Source organism: Pangasianodon hypophthalmus, chromosome 25 (genome assembly GCF_027358585.1).
Source record: "Pangasianodon hypophthalmus isolate fPanHyp1 chromosome 25, fPanHyp1.pri, whole genome shotgun sequence".
NCBI lineage: Eukaryota > Metazoa > Chordata > Actinopteri > Siluriformes > Pangasiidae > Pangasianodon > Pangasianodon hypophthalmus.
Window position 1 is genome coordinate 18,563,098 of NC_069734.1, and position 21,027 is coordinate 18,584,124.

Here is a 21,027-nt window from a genome sequence, read left to right on the forward strand (position 1 = left end):
ATACCAATTTGGCCTCTTAGATAGATAGATAAGCAACTATTTAAATATAGAAGCAAATAGATAGATAGATAGATAGATAGATAGCTGAAGACTGGAAAAGCAGGTGATTTTATTTCTAATCTTCAGCTGTACAGTTTCAGTGAGTTTGTGCTCATGAGAGCCTCAGATTCATGTTCTTGTCTGACAGGAGAGGAACCTGATGTGGTCTTCTGCTGTTGGAGCTCATCCTCCTCAAGGTTTGATGTATTGTACAGTCTGAGATGCTTTTCTGCTCACCACAGATGTAAAGAGTGATTATTTGAGTTACTGTAGACTTCCTGTCAGCTCAGACCAGTCTGCTCATTCTCCTCTGACTCATTTTCCTCATTCAGTGTTTTTTTGTTTTTTGCACCACTCTGTGTAAACTCTCGAGAGTGTTGTGTGTGAAAATCCAGGAGATCTGCAGTTTCTGAAAAACTCAAACCAGCCCATCAGCACCAACAGCCATGCTACAGTTACAGAGTCACAGAGATCACACTTTTCCTCATTCTGATGTTTGATGTGAACATTACCTGAAGCTCTTGACCTGCATCTGTATGATTTTTAATGTTGTTCTGCTACCACATGATTGGCTGATTGGATAACCTGGTGTACAGGTGCTCCTAATAAAGTGGATGATGAGTGTAGATAGCTAGATAGATAAGCAAGCAAATATATAAATACATGAGCAAAAAAATAAGCAAATCATCAAATAAATAAGAAATAAACAACTAAATTCTCACTGCAATTCTAGTGCTGTATGATTATATGTGTTTGTGTTATTTCTTACTAATATAAGTTAGAATCCCCAAATAAATATTATATATATATAATATATATATATATATATTCTAATGAAGAAAAAAAATCAACCTAAAATCTGAATCTGGCTGCTGAACATAAATAATGTAGCTAAAGAGACGTTGCTAACATCATCATGACGTAAAAGTTAAACGGACAAATCACAGACACATACTCAAAACGGTCTTTATTCTCGGCTGCGTGTGGCAATGATCACGTGAACACGTGGAGTCACGTCTGTACAAACAGCAGGTTTACGGTTTACTGTTCCTTTACGACGCTTTCCAATAAACCACAATAACAGCACAGTGTATAAAAAAATAATACTATTGACCAGCAGCGTGAGTTTACAAAATCAGAGCAGAAACTAGGAAACATTCCTATCAAAGGCCTTATCTATGTTCTGATATGATTTATTTATATGTTATAATTGTCTAAATCTTTTATCACTGTTTACGTACAGCACGTTAACATCATACTGAATTAGAATGAATCCAAATGCGTCAGAAAAATACGAAATATTTTTATATTACAGACTTTTATACCCAGGGCACAAAAACGCCACCGACTCAGGAACGAAACATAGTGGCAGCACTTTGTAATATCACAACATGGTGTAGAATTTAATATTATAGTATAGCACGTATCTTATTAATACTTAAGATCAGAACACTGCAGGAAAATAAAGTATTAGGGATTTTATGATTATGAATTATTATTATTAATACTAATGTTAGTGCTGTATAAAGGGTACAGGATGTGTTAGTATGTCCAGACATGATCGTGTGTCACTGTTTATGAGAAGAACGAACGCAATGTTTCATGATGTTTGTGAAAATGGCGTAAAAATTTATGCTAAGTGTAATTACAAATTACAGCGTCATTCTTTCTCGGTAACTGAAAATTGAAAATTGAGGGAAATGCCGATGTTACTAAGGTTTCTGCTGCTACTGTCTGTATAAACCACACAACAGCTACATGCTAAGTAGATACATCATTAGCATCATTACCTAGCTTATGCTCGGGGTCCCATGTTCCCCTGTTGCCTAGCAACAGTGTTCTCACGACATTGGTTATTCAATGTTAACATTTCAATGTTGTTCAAAATATTATAAATTATTAATTATTTAATTATCAAGTATTAATTAATTAGTTAATCAACCAAACAATCAGTCAACCAATCAATTAATTAGTTAATCAATCAATCAATCAATCAATTAGTTTTCGTCACGTAGCCGCCGGGACACACCGGTTGGTCCAGATAAAGTTATATAGCTAGTCGTAAGTCATGTGACCATATAGCGTAGAACTAAAATGTAAAAATGTTGTTTATCGCACTTTAGGTCTTCAAGAAAACCAAAAAAAGCATAAATTAGACCACACACTGCACAGTGCTGTAGAATAATCAACACTGGAATATTTTTCACGCAGTCTCCTGAATGTATAAGGGATTAAAAATAAGTTTTGGCGCACTATAATAACTCGTACATCTACAGAATGTAAAGCTATACAATAAAATATAGTTTTAACTTAAAAAAAAAAAAAAACATTAAAAAGCACCTGCTGCTGTTATGGTTCAGTGAGTGTGTGATAACGACGATGACTGTCGGATGAGTGGGAAGACTCGGAGTGTGTGTGTGTGTGTGTGTGTGCTCATCCCTCTGAGACGGCGTTTCGGCTCTGAGCAGGTGTTAAGTTGCTTCCTTAATCCTGATGTGAACGAAGAGTGAGGATGGAGGGATGCTGGTGCCGTCCTTGGACAGGAGGTGGATGTGACGATAACCTGAAATTAGAAATAAAATGAAACTATAAGACTAATTTAAACGTTAGAGTCGGGTACGGAACCGGTACGGAGTAGAACCGAACATGCGACATGCGTTTAGTTACATCAACAGCCAAATCACAAGCAAATAATTGTTTTTTTAGTGGAAAAAAAAACAATGCATCTTACTATATGCATTAATATGTATTCAGTGGCATATTTATATATACTGTATTCATTAATAAGCATAATTTGCTATATTTGTATATGCATTAATAAACATTCTTTGCCATATTAGATCCAGTATTAAAATATTTTTGGAGTGTGATTGTAAAACCAGGATGAGTACATGCACACACACACACACACACACACACACACACACACACACACACACACACACACACACACCTTGCTGTATACAGGAGAAAGGCAGTGTGTACTGTCCTACAAAGTCGTTCTTTGACGTTTTGTCGTAATCCTCCACCATGAAGCGCACCAGAGCCAGTTCAGGAACGTGAACGGTGAAGTTCAGCGTGTCGTTCCATATGGGGTTAAAACCTGCAGAGGGACAAAAACAAGGAATAATCATACACAGGATCATAATCAGTTTGAACTTAAAACAAATATACGACAAGAGAAACAAAGAGGATGTAAATAACAAACTAATTCAGGAACTAAAACAATCACAGGGAAATAAAATATCTTCTACAACTTAGACGCAACTTCTAACTCCTTCTGTGAATAAAGACTACAGTTCTCTCTGTATGTAGATCCCAGCCGTCAGTTTATATTCATATCAGCTTTATTAAATTAAGTTTGAAACATGGTGTGTTCTGTAGAATCAGCGTTATGAGTGTGTTGCTAAAGGACCGTTGTTTTCAATGTGGCGTGTCTCCTGTTTGGCCTGATCCTGAGGGACGCCGTGAATCTCCACTCGCACCAACGGGTCAATGATGGAGCCTTCCTTCAGGTTCACCTTGGGCAGCTGCTGACCGCTGATCACCTGCGCGCATGCGCACACACACACACACACACACACACGCACGCACACACACACACACACACACACTCATTTCACAGTTTACACTGCATGCTAAACTGCATATCAGTGTCATAATTAGAGATTAAGCAGAGATTAAGTTAAGTAATAAGTAGAGATTATTTTTCCTCAAGTTATTTTCATGTCATTTACTTCATTATGTTTTCCAAATGATACAAAATATATATCATTATGATTATTATAAGTATTTTTTAGAGATTACCTACCTCACTTAACACTAGAATAAACGACTGAAGCTCCATCAGCTGTTGGTGTACAGATTTTAGAATTAAGCTCAGTCTAAAAGACAACTGTACCTGTACGGTGAGAGTGAGAGGTGTGTACCCGGCTCGGTTCTGTGGGTGTTCCGGGTCGAACCGGTTCTCTGTGTGTCGCATGAACGGCGGCTTGAGCACATAACCACAGCGAGCGTTCTGACTGAACAGACCGTCGTTCAGATCCATCTCTACGCCGGCCGTCTGGAAGTTCAGAGCCACTGAGGGAAGAGGTTTTTTTTTTTTTATTAATTTATTAATTTACAATAAATAAGGCCATGTGTTACTGTACTAAATACTGTAAAGAGGCTGTGGTAGATATTACTTAACAAGGAATATTAAATAATACCACAAACAACACTATTCTAGAAACAGCATACAAGCATTTCTAGTAACAATAATCATTTCCATTTTTAGCACCAGATAAAAGATGATGGAAAAAAAACAAAGAGTCTCTTCTTGACTTGATTAAATCATCATCCTGATAATATTTTCCTGGAAGGGAGTTTTAAATCTGCTGAATGTTTGGAGAGGACCGAAGGCAGCTAGTGAGTCGGACTCACCGATTTGGCACCCTGCGTTCCACATCTCCTGTGGGTTGAAGTTGGAGGAGTCGGTCCTCAGGCCGCTGGGGTAAATACGGGTCAGCTGACGTGCGTTATGAAGCACAAACTCTGCTCCTGTTACGGAGGAAGACATAAGTCTACTGAAAAAGCGAGAAATTTGTTTGTTGAAAAACAAAAATATCATCTTCTGGCTCTCTGAGGAAGCAGTGAGCAATAAACACAGTGTGTTTGAAATATTAAAATATTATACCATGCAAAAAAAATTACAAAAAGTCTGTTCACTGTGCGAGATAGCTAGCTCCTTCTGTTGTGCTAAATTCTGTTATGCTAAATCGAGTAAGTTTCTGTCGTCCCCAGTTTTTAAGATTAGACCATTTCACCTCCTTCCTTCATGTGTTTCCTGGCTTTCGACTCGGTGAAGGACGACACTTCGTAGAATCTGGAGTGGACGCACGAGTGTTTGAAGCCGTTGAAGCGTACGCTCCTGCAGTACACCACACAGTCCGACAGCTCTTTAGACAAATGCTGCCCTGATTTCTGTACACACACACACACACACACACATCATTCAAAAAACGTGAAAGAATGAAAAGAACAAGGGACTTTATGAGCTATATATATTTTTATATAGATTACAGAAACTAAATTTTATTATACTGTAGTACAGAAATAGGATTTTATACTATACGAAGGTGTTATTATAGTATATTCATATTTTAAACGCATATAACAGAGTACTAACATATGTGTTATTACAGTATACACGTGCTTTAATAGTATGTAAATGGGTTATTACACCATATGAGTGAGTTATTACTGAATATGAAGGGTTTATTATAAATATATAAATAGATTTATAGTGTATAAATCAGTTAGTACAATATATGAAGAGTACTGTAGTATATAAATGAGTTATTACACCATATGAGCACGGTATTACAGTGTATGAGAGTTATTACAGTATATGAAGTGTTAATTATAATATAGAAATGTTTTATAGTGTATAAATGGGTTATTACACCATATGAGTGAGTTATTACAGTATATGAAGGGTTTATTATAATATATAAATGGTTTTATAGTGTATAAATGAGTTATTACAATACATGAATGGGTTAGTACAGTATATGAAATGGTTATTATAGCATATAAAGGATTTTTATAGTATATGAAGGAATATTATACTATAATATATATATATATATATATATATATATATATATATATATATGTATATATATATATATAGGTATAATATATACAGATTTATGTATATTAGTATACAAACGGTTTTATAGTGTATAAATTAGTTAATAACCCTTCATCCTCAGCAGGGTTATTGTAATACATGAGTGAGTTATTATAGTACATAAAAGGCTTATTATGATATACAAGTAGGTTTTTATGATATAGTACATTAGTAATATAGTATATAAATAGATTTTTTTTCTGTTCTCTAATTAAATTTCTTTCTGTCCAACCAATTAAGGCAATTTATTAAAGCAGGTTTTGGAGTATAACATTGTTATAAATGTACGTATCCTTTTCTTTCCACGCAGACGCCAGGTTGGGATTGGGTTCTGTATTGACATGAACTCCTGATATCACGTGTTATCAGGTTACATGAGGTTACTGCTGTATTGACATTAATTGGTGTTATCAGGTGACATCTCGTGATGCTGAATTAACACATTGTGATGTGATGGTGAGATGAGGATCAGTCATGCAGAGACACAGTGAGGGAACACTGGGACGCTGTGCAGAAGAAAACTGATCCACTGCAGGTACAATCTGTCGTTCATACACACACATACAGAGGCCACGCCCCTTCGCCTGGACTAACACACACACACAGACCACACCCCTTTCACCTGGACTGACATGTCTAGAGGCCACGCCCACTTCAGGTCCCAGAGGCTACAGAGAGCACAGTGTCCTACTGTTTCCTCACCTAATCTCTCTTTCATCTTTCTCTTCCCTGTCTAACCCTCCACCTCTCTACCTTCTCACTTTCGGTCTGTCTTTCTCCCTCTGTCCTTTTTATCTCTACCTCCATCTGTCTCTGTCTGTACACACAACACCGTCAGCAGATCCCTCTCTCCTCTCATTCTCGTGCACTCGTCCTCAGTCAGCCTGCTCTCACTCCATCCATCTTTCATTACAACGTTTCCACTCGGCTCACGTACGCCATAATATTTTGCTCGGGTGTTTCATACTAGCACGATAAGACACACGCGGGAACTGGTGAAAATTCTTCCTCGGTTTATCTAAGACCAGGGAAAATGATGCCAATGTGACAGGGGCAAGTAAAAGTAAAATTAGTGCTTATTCCTTTAACACAGTTTACTATTTTATCCTCACTCTAGACCAGTGGACAGAATTATGGGATCGGCTTCTCTGAGGACACACAGTGCTAGTTCGATCCTGATGATGACAGACTGATAAATGATAATAATATTGTGTGTATCGAATATCACGGTGTATCATATAACCAGTCACCAGCACATACCTTGGATGTCAACACTGCACTGCTTCAGAAAAAAATCACTTATTAAATTAAAGTCTTATTTGCTGAGTCTTTGAATAAGCATAACATTTGCTACTGCATACATACACACACATATATATATATATATATTTTTTTTTGTCTTATTAACATCGAGAGAGAGAAAAACAAGAAGCTGGTGAGGGAACGACTGTTTATAGCTGCTATAACATAAGTGAAAACAGGAACTAACTTGTTTTGCGTACGTTTCACAACATTGCATGTAACTCTAAACGGATAAAAGTATGATGTGTCATTCTTTAATACATAAAAATTAAAATCATTGGCAAAACTAAGGAATTAAATTTGTGCCAAAAGTATTGAATGTAACTTTTCAAGAAATGAGCAAAAATATACAACGAGAAAGAATAAAAACTCTCCGAAACTGAAAACAGTGAACTCAGTGGCAAAAATTTAACAGCGTTCTCTTTGTTAACAGTTTTCTAAACTTCCTTTTCACTAATTATGGTTTATGAATACACTTCCAGAGTTTTCCTTTACGCTCCTCAAGTTTACGTTTGCCATTCTGGCACAAACCTCTTGAGTGGGCGGGGCTTAACAGCGATTTACTCTCATTGGTTAGTGAGATTTGTGTCGACAGATCCCTGAACTGGAAGTAGAGACTTCAGTGGTGTGAATTTTGGACAGCGTTTTGGATGCAGTTCTCTGTAGAGTTACAGTGTTTGTACTTTGTAGTGGAAATTACTTCATTACTTACTTCCTTACTTAGTTAGTATATTAGTTCGTAATAAATATTTGATGTTTGAGCAGTCTCATACGACAAATTTTTTCAAGATAAGCTCTCAGGAGAGTCTGTACTTCCAGGTCAGAGAGCTGTCCATCCAAATCTCACTAACCAATGAGAGTAAATCGCTGTTAAGCCCCTCCCACATGAGAGGTTTGTGCCAGAATGGCGAACGTAAACTTGAGGAGCGTAAACGAAACTCTGGAAGCGTATTCATAAACCACGATTCGTGAAAAGGAAGTTTAGAAAACTGTTAATGAAGAGAACGCTGTTTATTTGAAGACCCTGTTAAATTTTTGCCACTGAGTTCACTGTTTTCAGTTTTGGAGTGTTTTTATTCTTTCTCATTGTATATTTTTGTTCATTTCTTCACAAGTAACATTTAATACTTTTGGCACAAATATAATTCCATACAAAACACTGTGGTATAAGAGGAATAAAACACTTGGGGGTGTGATGATATAGGAAAACAATCAACTTCATCACACCACCCTGTCACTCAGTATTTTACTATAGCAGCAACTCATACAGTGCATTTATAATTATTATTATTATTATTATTATTATTATTATTATTATGGTGACCTTGGGTTTGCGGCGTATGCTGTCGTTGTGATGATTCTCTTCCTCGATTTCCGCCGGGTCGTCTTCATCGCTGACCTCCGCCCCCAGAGAGTCTTCCACAACACCGCTCAGGTTCCCTTCCAGACCTCCAATCTTCTTCCCTTTCAACAGGATCTTCCCCTTCAGGTCCTGCACACACACTCTGCTTATTACTGCATGCCTGGTTTTTATACCACGCAGTCTCAAAGAAAAAAATCGTTACCGCGCAACTTATCTGCACTTTCCGTACGCTGAATATCAACGTTCTGACACGAGCAAACACTGCATAGCCATGTATCAAACTTTCACTCGAAGGCTCTGAATGAGACGTTCTGCATCAAGGGCATTTATCCGAGCCGGACTCTACCACTACGCTATTTTAATAAGATCGATATGTAAAAAAATAAAGTCTGTCCTTTTCTCGACATATGATTAGACCATGATTAGACCAGGGGTGTCCAATCTTATCCACAAAGGGCCGGTGTGGGTGCAGGTTTTCATTCCAACTAAGCAGAAGCCACACCTGAGTCTATTGAAAGCCAAGATCATCTGATTAAACAGGTGGAATCAGGTGTGGCTCCTGGATGATTGGAATGAAAACCTGCACCCACACAGGCCCTTTCTGGATAAGATTGGACACCCCTGGATTAGACTTACTGTACCAGACTCATGAAACAAGCTTAACGTGACTTGAGAGTCTGATTGCGATTGTATAGAAGAGAAGTTTCATGAGCCTGGTAAATATTAATCATACGTCATGAAAAGCACAAAGAGAACACACTGGCTGTAGGGTGCATGAAGTTTATACCACCACATCACCTGATCAATCGAGGAACAATCCTGGTGTGATGTGTGTGTGTGTGTGTGTGTGTGTGTGTGTACAATAATGCATGTGCGTTAATAATTCAGTGTGTTACGGAGCGGAGCGGATCAGAGAAGGGAAAAGTGAGTGCTGAGGTGTATAGCGTGTGTACAGGAGAATGTGTGTATGTTCCTTTTGTTCCATAAGCACCATGCTCTGTATGTGTGTGTGTGTGTGTGTGTGTGTGTGTGAGACCTCAGGTGAGGGCAGATCACAGCTGGTTTTGCCCCGCAGGGTGTTCCTCAACAGTTTCTCTCCTAGGATGTGTGTGAGATGACGAGCCATGACTCTCTGCTGCTCCACGCTGCAATGGTTCTCTATGGACAGGATCACTGGGTACTCAGACGCCTACACACACACACACACACATGTATATGGAACACACACATATATGGAGAGTACATGTGTGTGTATGTGTGTGTGAATAAGTGATGAAGAGAAAGGATACACCTGACAACACACACTGGCAGCCAGAGAGCAGTTGGCAAGGACGTATCGCTTTACATTCACTCACACACACACACACACACACACACACACACACACACACACACACACACACACTGGCAGGAGGGCGATGTGCCATGACACAAAGTTGAACTTTGCACTGGCACAGCAAGGCAGTTGTGTGAAGGCACATTTACACACACACACACACACACACACACACACACACACACCTGTAATCCTATCTTTGAGTAGTATTTCCATCTACTTGTCTATTAAAGTCGCTAAATGATGCTACACCTAACCCTAACCCTTAGCCTTAGCCGTTATAGACCTTGCTCTGAGACCTATACCTAACCTCTAACCCCTAACTTTTAACCTCAACCTCTTTCGCTACCTGCACACACACACACACACAAACTTCAATAAACTACCCTGAATTGGATTTAATCACACAAATCACTGCCTACACAGGCACTCTAATATTCTGAGTGTCTACCACTGAGAGAGAGAGAGAGAGAGAGAGACAGAGAGAGAGACAGAGACAGAGAGACAGAGAGAGAGAGAGAGACAGAGAGAAAGAGAGAGGGAGAGACAGAGACACAGAGAGAGAGAGAGAGAGAGACAGAGAGAGAAAGAGAGAGACAGAGACAGAGACAGAGACAGAGAGACAGAGAGACAGAGAGAGAGAGAGAGAGAGAGAGAGAGAGAGAGAGAGAGACAGAGACAGAGACAGAGAGACAGAGAGACAGAGAGAGAGAGAGAGAAAGTGAAATGTCTTTGACGTACTACAAAAGCGTAGTTGCCCAGGACGGTGACGACGTCTTTGAAGAGAATCTTGGAGGTCAGCGTGTGTCCGTGATAAACGATCGGTTCTCCATTTTGACCGTCCCAGCAGTCTACTTCCACACAGCGACAGCCACGCTTCAGAGCCCTAACACACACACACACACACACACACACACACACATCATAAAGAATAGTTGCAGAATGAAAAAGCTGGTCCTCATTAGCGGAACGCGCAGCAGTGTGTAACCTGATGTATCCCTCGACGCTGCTGTGTCCCCGCAGCTGGTCCTCCAGCAGGTAGGTGTTGTGCGAGGAGGAGATGAAGTAGTGGCACAGCGGCTGGCTCATGTCCTGGTAGAGCTGCTGCATGGCCGGGTTAAAGATAGAGCCTTCGGACGAGCCGAGATACATCAGCAAGCCGTCGATCGTCATCGCCTGACGCTGCTTAGCTGTGCAATGGAGGATTAGAAACACATAGGAGGATTAGAAACAGGTGTTTAAACAACTGATAGGAGGAATAACGGGTTAGGAATAGTTAGAGACAGGCTGCTAAGCCCTAACGCTGGGAGACTGCAAATTCAAATCCCATCAGTGCCACAGACATCCATGGCCAGGGGTGCAAGAGAGCAAAACTGGCCGTGCTCTCCGGTTGGGAGGGATGACGCTACTCTGTCAATCACTTGGCAAATCACTATCCAAGCCAGGGGATGAAATAAACGGTGCTGGAAAAGCCTAAAAGGTCCAAGAGCCGTGTCCTCATCCATTCATTTCAATTTAGCTCCAGAACTCACTTCCCCTGGGTTTTGATTTCAAACTGTGGTCTGTTTGATGAGGAACCAACTTACTTAAACTTATCAAGCAGAAAATTTCACTAGACCCAGTAATGCAAATAAATACAGTTGGATTACACTGAATCTGGTCAAAAATGATAAAAAGGTACCAACATGCAGAAAAATAAATAAATAATAGGGGTGTTTTTGTATCGGTGTACCTGCTTCTGACGGCTCGTAGCGCTGGATGAGCTCGATGGCGTGCCGCTGTGTGTCGTCCTGCTCCAGCTGTCCCTCCTGCAGGAACTCCTCCAGCTCCCGCACCGAGAGCGTCTGTCCGTCTGTGGAGAAATCCCGGAAGATGGCGAGGACCTCCTCCCGCTGCGTCAGCATCTTATAGAACAGCACAAACTCGTCGTCCTCCAGCGTGCCCGACTCCGACTTATCCGCCATCTACAGAGACACGAAGCACACACTTTAACAAAAATAAATCCTGCAGAAGGGCAACTAGGGTAAAAAATAAAGTCACAAATATATTTAAAGGATTATGACTGATTATGTCTGGAGGTATTAATAATACTTACATGAAACTATTAGCTTTTAGCTTCTAATAACATGCACAGAAAAACAGAAAAAATGTTTATGTAGAAATAACTAGTGGTCTAGCTAGGTCTACTATATTCTATTTCTTCCTTAATATTAATATTTAGCCAAGTATATTACTTCTTATTTTATTTACGACAAAGCCAAAATTAATTCTCAGTATATACAGTAGGTATTTATACAAAGGTGTGTGTTTTTACTTTTACTTTTAATTTCAAAGCAGCTAGCTACTTAGCTAAGGGTGCTATCAGCTGTGTGCTTAATGTTACATGACAACATGCAGCAGACAACAAGTAAATAGTCACACTGCTAATTTCTCTAATTCTGTTTATCATAACAGTTTATCATAACGATGATGTAATGCCTTCTGGTGTGAGCACCGCATGCTACAGAACTTTGTTGTTGTTTGTTACCGTAAAGAGGCGCAGCGCGTGGTGCTCGTTCATGTCCACGTTCATCATCTTCAGCAAGTCTCTGACTTCCTTAAAGTTCATCCTGCCGTCTCCGTTCTTATCCGCCTTCTTGAACCAGTCACAGATCCACCTGGTCATCACGGTTAAGACACAACACACACACACAACACACACACATGTGCTGTAGGAAAAGCCATTGTGTAATTACGGACCTTTGTGTACAGTAAGTGTGTGAGTGAGTATGTACTTTACTGTGCTTCCACAACACTGACTCTAAAAGTGATTATTTGGTGTTTTGTAGTTTAGTGTTTGTCCCGTTAGTGTTGCTTTAATTCAGTGCTGTACTGTTTCCTAAACTAAAGCCGTTGATACAGTCCTGTTCCTAGTATGACATACAACAATGCTAATTTCCACATCTGAGTTTTCATGTTATGCTAGCACCAAGCTAACAGCATTGCTGGGCAGTAACTGCTGGAGTAGCACACATGCCGTATAAATGCTAAAATTAGAAGGTAACCTCATAACATATCTTCTGCTTTACTGAATATTTCTGAAGGATACTGGTCCAGCTTCTCCCTCTGGTCCATGTTCTCCAGGTTCTTGATGAGTTTGCGCACTCCGTTCACCCACGACTGCGCCTCCTCCGCCGACTCGGCCACCAGGTCCAGGTTGCCACGGCGACCGCGAAACACCAGCGTGAAGCAGCGGTCGGGCGGGAACTCGTCTGCGATGCTGAGCAGAACTTCAGACTGGTGACCCTCTCGAACGGCTTCTACATCGCTGATGGAGACTACACACACACACACACACACACACACACACACACACACACAAAAACAAGATATAAGATTCAGCACTGTTACTGTCTGGCTACGTGCGTTTCCACCAATGTTCCAGAATCTCATTAGGAACTTGAGGGGACGGAGAACTCTCCTGAAGAAGAACAGTTCTTGGACAGGTTCCTTTATTGTTTTGCTGGTTTTACTCAGTATGACAAGCTCCAACCCAGTAGCTCCTAGTGGGCAGATAAATAAATACCAACTCAGGAGCAGGGAATAAAATAGCTCCCGGAACTACATATGGACCAGGAACTCAAACCAACCCTGGTTCTTTTGGTGGAAACGTGACTAAAGTTAATGAGTTCCTGAAAAAGATCTTGGGCTTCTTAAAAATTAAGAATTAAAACATCTTGAATTTATTTTGTTATTTTACTGACAAAATATTATCAAGCTTTTTTTTATCATTTGTTAAAGTGAATATTCTAAACATTGTTGATATTACACAAACCCATGTGATGCTGATTCTGAACCTTCACACCTTCACCAGGAAAGAAATGTCTCCTTGCCAAAAAAATAAAAATATTAAACCAGAACTAAAAGATAACATGATTTGAATTCCGTTTGAGAGTTTTGCCTATTTAATGAAAGAGTTTGGGGCAAAATGCTAATTTACACTAATGTTCCACTTCGCTCAGAGGAAGTGAATGTTCCGAGCAGCATACGTAAAGTGTTAGAAAGTGCTGCAGTAAAAGGAAGCCGGTCTCGTCAGCACGTCCGTTTCTCACGGCAACGTGATTAAAATAACGCACGCTGTATTTCTGACGAGAACTCACTCTCAGACTGAAGGCAGAAAAACGAAACGAGAGAATTAAGAAGCGATTTTGGCAAGCCAGCAGTTAGGGGAATGCAATGTGTCCCTTTTCTCTTTCTCTTATTTTACTTTGTCTTCCTTTTTTACCTGTCTCCTCTTTACCTGTCTCAACTTCTTCACCTGTTTCCTCTTTGCCTGTCCCAACTTCCTCACCTGTCTTATATTCACCTGTTCCAACCTCCTCACCTGTTTCCTTTTTACCTGTCCCAACTTCTTCCCATCTCCTCTTTACCTGCCTCAAATTCCTCACCTGTTTCCTCTTTGCCTGTCCCAACTTCCTCACCTGTCTTATATTCACCTGTTCCAACTTTCTCACCTGTTTCCTTTTTACCTGTCCCAACTTCTTCCCGTCTCCTCTTTACCTGCCTCAAATTCCTCACCTGTCTCCTTTTCACCTGCCTCAAATTCCTCACCTGTCTCCTCTTTACTGTCCCAATTTCTTTACCTGTCTCATATTCACCTGCCCCAACTTCCTCACCTGTGGCGATTTGATTTTCAGCCCCAATCTATTATACCTATCACACAGGTATACAGCACAGTAAACCTAATCTGAAGCTGGTATGGAGTGAAAGGCTCATACTGAAGGAGTTTTTCCCCGGCCAGCTGAGCTTACACGTGGACTGGGCATTGCCCGCCTTTTTGCTCTTGTACCAGATGGTGGCGCAGTCGTCCTGCAGGCGGAAATAGCGCTGCTTCTTCCAGGTGCGTGACTTCACCTTCCGCATCACAGAGCCCACCTGCATGGACTGCAGGTCAGCGTCCACCTGGGCACCTGCAACACCATGTAGGTAGGTTATATTATAGGTATGTTTTCTGATATCACACAGGATGGACGAGGCGGAGGTGAAGAACACCTCGAGGTTGATGTTCTGATAGCGTGATCTCGCTTTACGTCCCCAACGACTAGCGTTCTCACTTCCTCAGAACTGAACGGTATCAACAGGTGAGCGCTATACGATTGCTGCAATCTCTACATCGCTATTTTTCGCGCTTTTATCACGCTCACCATCATAGCAACATAAAAAAAATGGTTAGACTCTCCAGTGAAGCTGTAATGAATTCCTCAGGCATCCCAGTATAAGAAAATCAAATCTGCCAGCCAATCAGAATCGGGTATATTCCATGATCTACATAGATTTCATACATATCTAACATGCACAGTATTGTTATTGCCAATAGTTACAGCACTATAATCATTAGGTGTGTATTAAATTGGTCAATTATATAATACAGAGTGATCGTCACTGTGTATAATATTGTTTTAGCGCTACTCTAAATGGAAATTGTTCTCCTGGAACATCTCTGACTCTCACAATAGCACACTCTGGAACTGAAATGTGTACATTTACATATGAATATTTATATCTAGTCTAATATTTGCCTCACAGATGAGCAGAAATAAAAGGAAAAAGAAATACAATTTCAGTCCTAACTTGTCCTTAATTCACTCTGAGTAAAGACTGAATGACCTGATGGGAAGAAAGATCGTGCAGAGAAATTGCAAAAGCGAACTTACGGAGAAAACTCTGTGTAGCCGCCATCTGCTACCGTGTCACGTTTCAGCGGTCTGTCACAGAGAGATGCAAAAACGGCAAATAAATATCGGTAAATACTAAAAAACTGCCCAACAAAGTAACTGTATTGGTAGTTATTATTAATTACAATCATAAAATCACATCATTTATAATATAATCGCAATACATAGGCATGTCTACGTGTCTTTATTAAAATATCACGCAATATCACGCGAAATTACATTTTCATATCACAGTAACTGACATGAACAATGTGTAAAATGTAGCTGTATTTTACAAATGTACCAACAAAAACAGAAAAAAAATGTAAAAGTCATTATTCTCAGAAAACAGTAAGCATAAAGATGTCTATTAGTTTGGAATGTAAAGCGTCCACGAGCTGTGGAAAGGTGATATACAAACAAAACATTATTATTTATTATTATTATTATTATTATTATTATCATGTTTTATTCTGAGGAACTTTCCTAAAGGAGAACTGCACGGTTCCTGGGCAGGTTCTTGTTCTGCGTTCCTGCCACACCCTTCATTCATTGCTAGATAAATGCATTTAATTTTCCACTCCAAAAGTTCTTCTTGTGTGTTTTAGTCTCTGGAGCAGGACCTTAAAAGATTCCAGAAACTAAAAGTGTCTCTGGTTGGTCTGGTAGAGGTGTGCATGAAGTTTGAGGAACATGGCAAGAAAGGCAAACCCATAAATCTGTACACCAAACATGCTGCTAAAGAGGTTCTGGATCCTATTAAGGATCTCTCCTGAAGGAAACTACTGCACCCTCGCTGGCCGAGTTCCTGCTCTGTGCTCCCCACTACACTGCAGGAACTGCAGAAGACTGAACCTGCTTTTTTCGTGAATATAATGTTAACATTAATGTCCTTAATTAATTAAGTCCTTTTTTACTTAAGTCATTTTTTTTCCTCGCTCCTTTTAACATTAAAACGCACTTTGAGCATTGCTAGAAAATGCAGGATTTTAAAAGTGCCAGGTTCGAAGGTCGTCACCAATCAGTGACATTTAATTTTGCAGGTTCCACAGTTCTCCAACAGCTCTCCAACAGCTCTCCAACAGTTCTCCAACAGCTCTCCAACAGCTCTCCAACAGCTCTCCAACAGCTCTCCAACAGTTCTCCAACAGCTCTCCAACAGCTCTCCAACAGTTTTGCCGAAAAGACTCTGAAGGAGGAACTTAAAAGATTCCAGGAGCTAAAAAATCGTCACTGGTTTCTCTGGTGAAAACGTGTATAAAGTTTGAGAAACATGGCAGAGTGTATATATATCTGTATATCTAAGCACACAGACCCAGAGAGGAGGAGTGTGTGTGTGTGTGTGTGTGTGTGTGTGTGTGTGTGCGCAGGGATCGGAGTGCTGCATTGTTATATAGTGAGTCCGTCAGCAGGATGAAGGCGTACGAGCTCAGCTGTTGATCCTCTTACATCAGCTCTTATTGTGTTACACAGCGTTCTGGCTTTTGTGTGTGTTCAGACTTTTCTTCCTGAAAAAGCGCACCATCAACAACACGGTTCGCTCATCCATCAGAGCGCAAAAATACGGCTACGGTCCTGCGGATACTGCACACTTCCTGTCTGTCACACACCCGGTACACCTGCGCGTGAAGGTGATGAGCTGAGCTGCTGCTAAAAAAGAAAAACCCGCTAATCTGTCATGATAGAAATATAGTATTTACACTGTATAAGAACTCGTTTCATTAGTTGGTTAATAGAAAAGAAGTATATTCTTTTTTTTTTTTTTTTTTTTTGGTAAAATAAATGTGCAGTTCAGTCAACTGCTGGATCCCGTCTGTATCTGAGACTTTTATCGGGAATATTTCTTTTTTTTTTTTTATCTTTATAATCATATAGTTTGGGGTCACGTAGCATTTGATGAGCACAAAATGGCTGCCGGATTTTTTTAATTTGCATAAAAATCTGTAGCCGTGTATCTTTCACTTTCCTCGTTTATTTGTTACGTTACGTTAAAAATGATCCTAATTTCAGACTTGTTTTCAGCGAGAGCTTCTTTTCTCAGTGAGGACACAATAATATCACCCGGTTTTTTTTTTTCACAATTAATAAAGCACTACGCGCTAAACTTTGTACGTCATTGTGTTTTTTTTTATTTTCATTTTTTTATTCCTCTGGTGTTTTTTTTGTTTTGTTTGTTTTTGTAGCTGTGGTACTACAAAGATTTTAAGACATAATAATTTCCTTTTATTGTATTCGGTTTAGTCTCAGTTTAAACAGATTTGTAAATTTACATACCAGAAAAAAAGTTTTAACAATTAACATTTTAATATTATCTTTTTTTTTACAAAAATTTTTTTTACATTTTTTTTTTTTGAGTCGGAGTCTTTACACACGCTCGGTAAAGGCTCGTTCAGACCAGAGCTCGAGCGCGTTCTTCCTTCCTTCCTTTTTCTTTCTTTCTTTCTTTTTCTTTCTTTATTCCTTTCCTTCTTTATTCCTTTCTTCCTTTCTTTCTTTTTCTTTCTTTATTCCTTTCCTTCTTTATTCCTTTCTTCCTTCCTTTCTTTTTCTTTCTTTATTCCTTTCTTCCTTCCTTCTTTTTTCTTCCTTCCTTTCTTTTTCTTTCTTTCTTCCATCCTTCCTTCCTATCTTTTTTATTCCTTTCTTTCTGCCTTCCTTTCTTTCTTTTTCTTTCTTTATTCCCTCCTTCCTTTCTTTTTCTTTCTTTCTTTATTCCTTTCTTTCTTCCATCCTTCCTACTTTTCTTTATTCCTTTCTGTCTTCCTTCCTTTCTTTTTCTTTCTTTATTCCTTTCTTTCTGTCTTCCTTCCTTTTCACTTATATACTCAGTTTATGTTGTTATTTGTTTCATATCTGAGTTCACCTGCCGTTTAAAATAAGTCGGTGACGTCACCTCCAAAAGTCCAACGATTTTTAAAAACTGCTCCGAAAAGACGTCGCGCGACGAACCCCTGCGGGTCACCATGGAGACGCGTCTCTCGAGCGCGTTCTGAGAGCAAGCAACCGCTAACACCTTGTTAAACCGAAACATTATGGAGACACACAAACACTAAAACCACAGTAACTTTTCAATTTAGAAAGAAGGAAAGAAAGAAAGAAATCTCCCCTGTTTTTTTATTATTAAAAATAAAACAACTCAACAAATTGGTTTAAAAAAAAAAAAAAAGGACCGTTACAGCCTCCTCTCTCTCTCGCGCGCGCGCACAAACCGTTAGGGTTCTAGTGCGCGTGGAAACAGGCGCGCGCGGGTTAATGAAGGGCGCTAACTCATTCCTGAGGTAAAAGTAAACGGAAAAAATACACGATAGATTAAAGAATACAAGAGATACAAGAAGGCGTGTGTGTGTGTGTGTGTGTGTGTGTGTGTGTGTTAGCTACTCACCGACCAGGGAACTCATAACTGCCTGGACGTTTTCCACTCTGGTGACATACTGCCTGAGATAAAGAGCTGAGTCCCTCCTCTGACACACACACACACACACACACACACACACAGAGAGAGAGAGAGAGAGAGAGAGAGAGAGAGAGAGAGAGATGAACACACTCATCCTCCTCTTCTCCATCCATCCTGCCTCGCGCGCCCTCCATACAAATTCCAGTTATAACCGGATTAGCATAACGGCTACTCCGTTTTCCGTTGTATAGTACATATTAGTACAAACATTTCATTGTTTTTTCTGTATCTTATATTAATATTAATGTTAACATTAAGCTTAAAACTTAAAAAATGTGTCTTTAAAAAAACTACCTTAAGCCCAGGAGTTTGAGTTTGGAAGACAAACGAGCACGGAGTTCAGAGCAAGTCGAAGATCTCGTGTAGTATCGCGATATTTCGGTCTAATTTGTGCCGTTTTGACGTCACTGATAAATGTATTATGAAGACAGGTGTGATGCTAATGAGACAGGTGGAACTTCAGAGTAAAAGCTTTCTATAAAAACCTTTAAAAGAGGAAAAGTAATTCTGTTGCTTACATTTACTTCTTAAATACTAACATCAACACAAATCTTAGCATCGAAATGAGTATTATGTAAAATATCAGTTCATTACTAAACTGCCGCTTACCTGAGGACGCTCAGGTGTGTGTGTGTGTGTGTGTGTGCGTGTGCGCGCGCCGTTACACTTTCTCAGCGCGTTTGTTTATCCATCGCGAGAGCCAGAGGTGCACGTGAGCCGCTCGTGCGCGAGGACAATAGCGGTGCTGCTTTTCCAGCCGCTCGCTTATTGAGCGCGCGCGTCTCCGGTTACCGGAGTCAGAGTCTTTACACGCGCTCGGTAAAGGCTTCAGGTAAAGGTAAAGGTTTAGACCGGAGCTCGAGCGCGTAAGAAACTGTGAGATCCCCCTTTCCCCGTGGGTTTGTGTTAGTGTGACCCATTTACTCTTTCTTTCTTTCTTTCTTTCTATTTCTTCCTTCGTTCCTTCGTTCCTTCCTTCCTTTCTTTCTTTCTTTTTCTTTCTTTCTTTTGTCCTTTCTTTCTTTGTATTTCTTTCTTTCTTTTCCTTCCTTTCTTTTTCTTTCTTTATTCCTTTCTCTCTTCCTTCCTTTCTTCCTATTTCTTTCTTTACTTTGTTTCTTCCTTCCTTTCTATTTCTTTCTTTCTTTCTTCCTATTTCTTTTTCTTCCTTCCTATTTCTTCTTCTTTCTTATTCTTTGTTTAAACCTGCTGTACTACTCATTCTATAATCAGGGGTAAGTTTAATATCCAGTGAAGATGTTTATATTTCTGGAATCACTTTATCTGAGGGGTTCATTAATGACAATAACAAGGCCTTAATTAACATTAAGAGTTAATTGTTTACTCTGTTAAGTAAATCTTATTGTACTGAGCTCTTGAAACAGGACTGCTTGGTACTTCATTTAGGTGACATCATATAAGGGGGCGTGGTCAGCATCAAACAGGAAGCTGAGCCCAAAAATGTAGAGGATAAAAATGACAGGCTTTGGCTTTTTTGTTTTTGTGTTTGTTTTTTTTTTTAATAATGTTACAAAATTGTTATAAAAGGTTAGTATTTTGGGTTAATGTCAGTTGAACCTCTAAATGTGCGAGCAGCATAAAGCAATAAACTGAAAAAAAAAAGGTTTTAATTAGACTCACTCATGCTGAATGTAATATGATTTGTATATTAGAGAGATTTTAATCAGACAGAGGGACACAACACTGATAAATATTAAAGAAGATTAATGTGACTCTTTAAAGTTTAAATCCGTTAGTAACAATATTTCAAATTAATAACACATTAATAACAGATTAATAATAATAATAACACTCTTCCTGTGTTTCCTTAAAAATAAGCCATTTAAGTCATGAATTTCATTAAATAAAATGAAGACATGCATAATCTTTTGTCTGTAAAAGGTGTGTTTTCTAAGAAAAACAAGACATTATGATACTTTCCACCACTGTGCATTGTTGCCGTATGGCAACAATTTACAAACTAGCCCCCTAAAAACGTTTTTTTTTAAAAATTTTTTTATTATATTTTTATTTCTTGAACTATTTCAAGTAATAAAAATCCATAAAAACATTTTTTAATGTAAAAAATGAAGGTTAAGGACTTTGTGCTGCTGTCTGAAAGGCACAGTAAGACTTTATCGCTGGCTAAAAACACTACCTCGATAG

At 39.4% G+C, this 21,027-nt stretch overlaps 1 protein-coding gene across 1 annotated transcript; it reads right to left on the bottom strand.

Annotated features, from left to right (window-relative positions):
• Positions 1–948: 948 nt before the first annotated feature.
• plcd4a (phospholipase C, delta 4a) lies at positions 949–19,736 on the bottom strand. The gene is made up of 17 exons (XM_034299488.2): positions 19,156–19,736; positions 18,790–18,868; positions 15,408–15,458; positions 14,505–14,663; positions 12,803–13,031; positions 12,242–12,371; positions 11,447–11,678; positions 10,703–10,904; positions 10,456–10,600; positions 9,415–9,567; positions 8,340–8,507; positions 4,845–5,001; positions 4,462–4,578; positions 3,941–4,119; positions 3,455–3,587; positions 2,993–3,142; positions 949–2,602 (listed from the first exon to the last, which is right to left on the bottom strand). Exons 3-17 carry the CDS (start codon positions 15,430–15,432, stop codon positions 2,511–2,513), a joined length of 2,271 nt encoding a protein of 756 aa, XP_034155379.2. The 5' UTR covers positions 15,433–15,458; positions 18,790–18,868; positions 19,156–19,736; the 3' UTR covers positions 949–2,510.
• Positions 19,737–21,027: the final 1,291 nt, after the last annotated feature.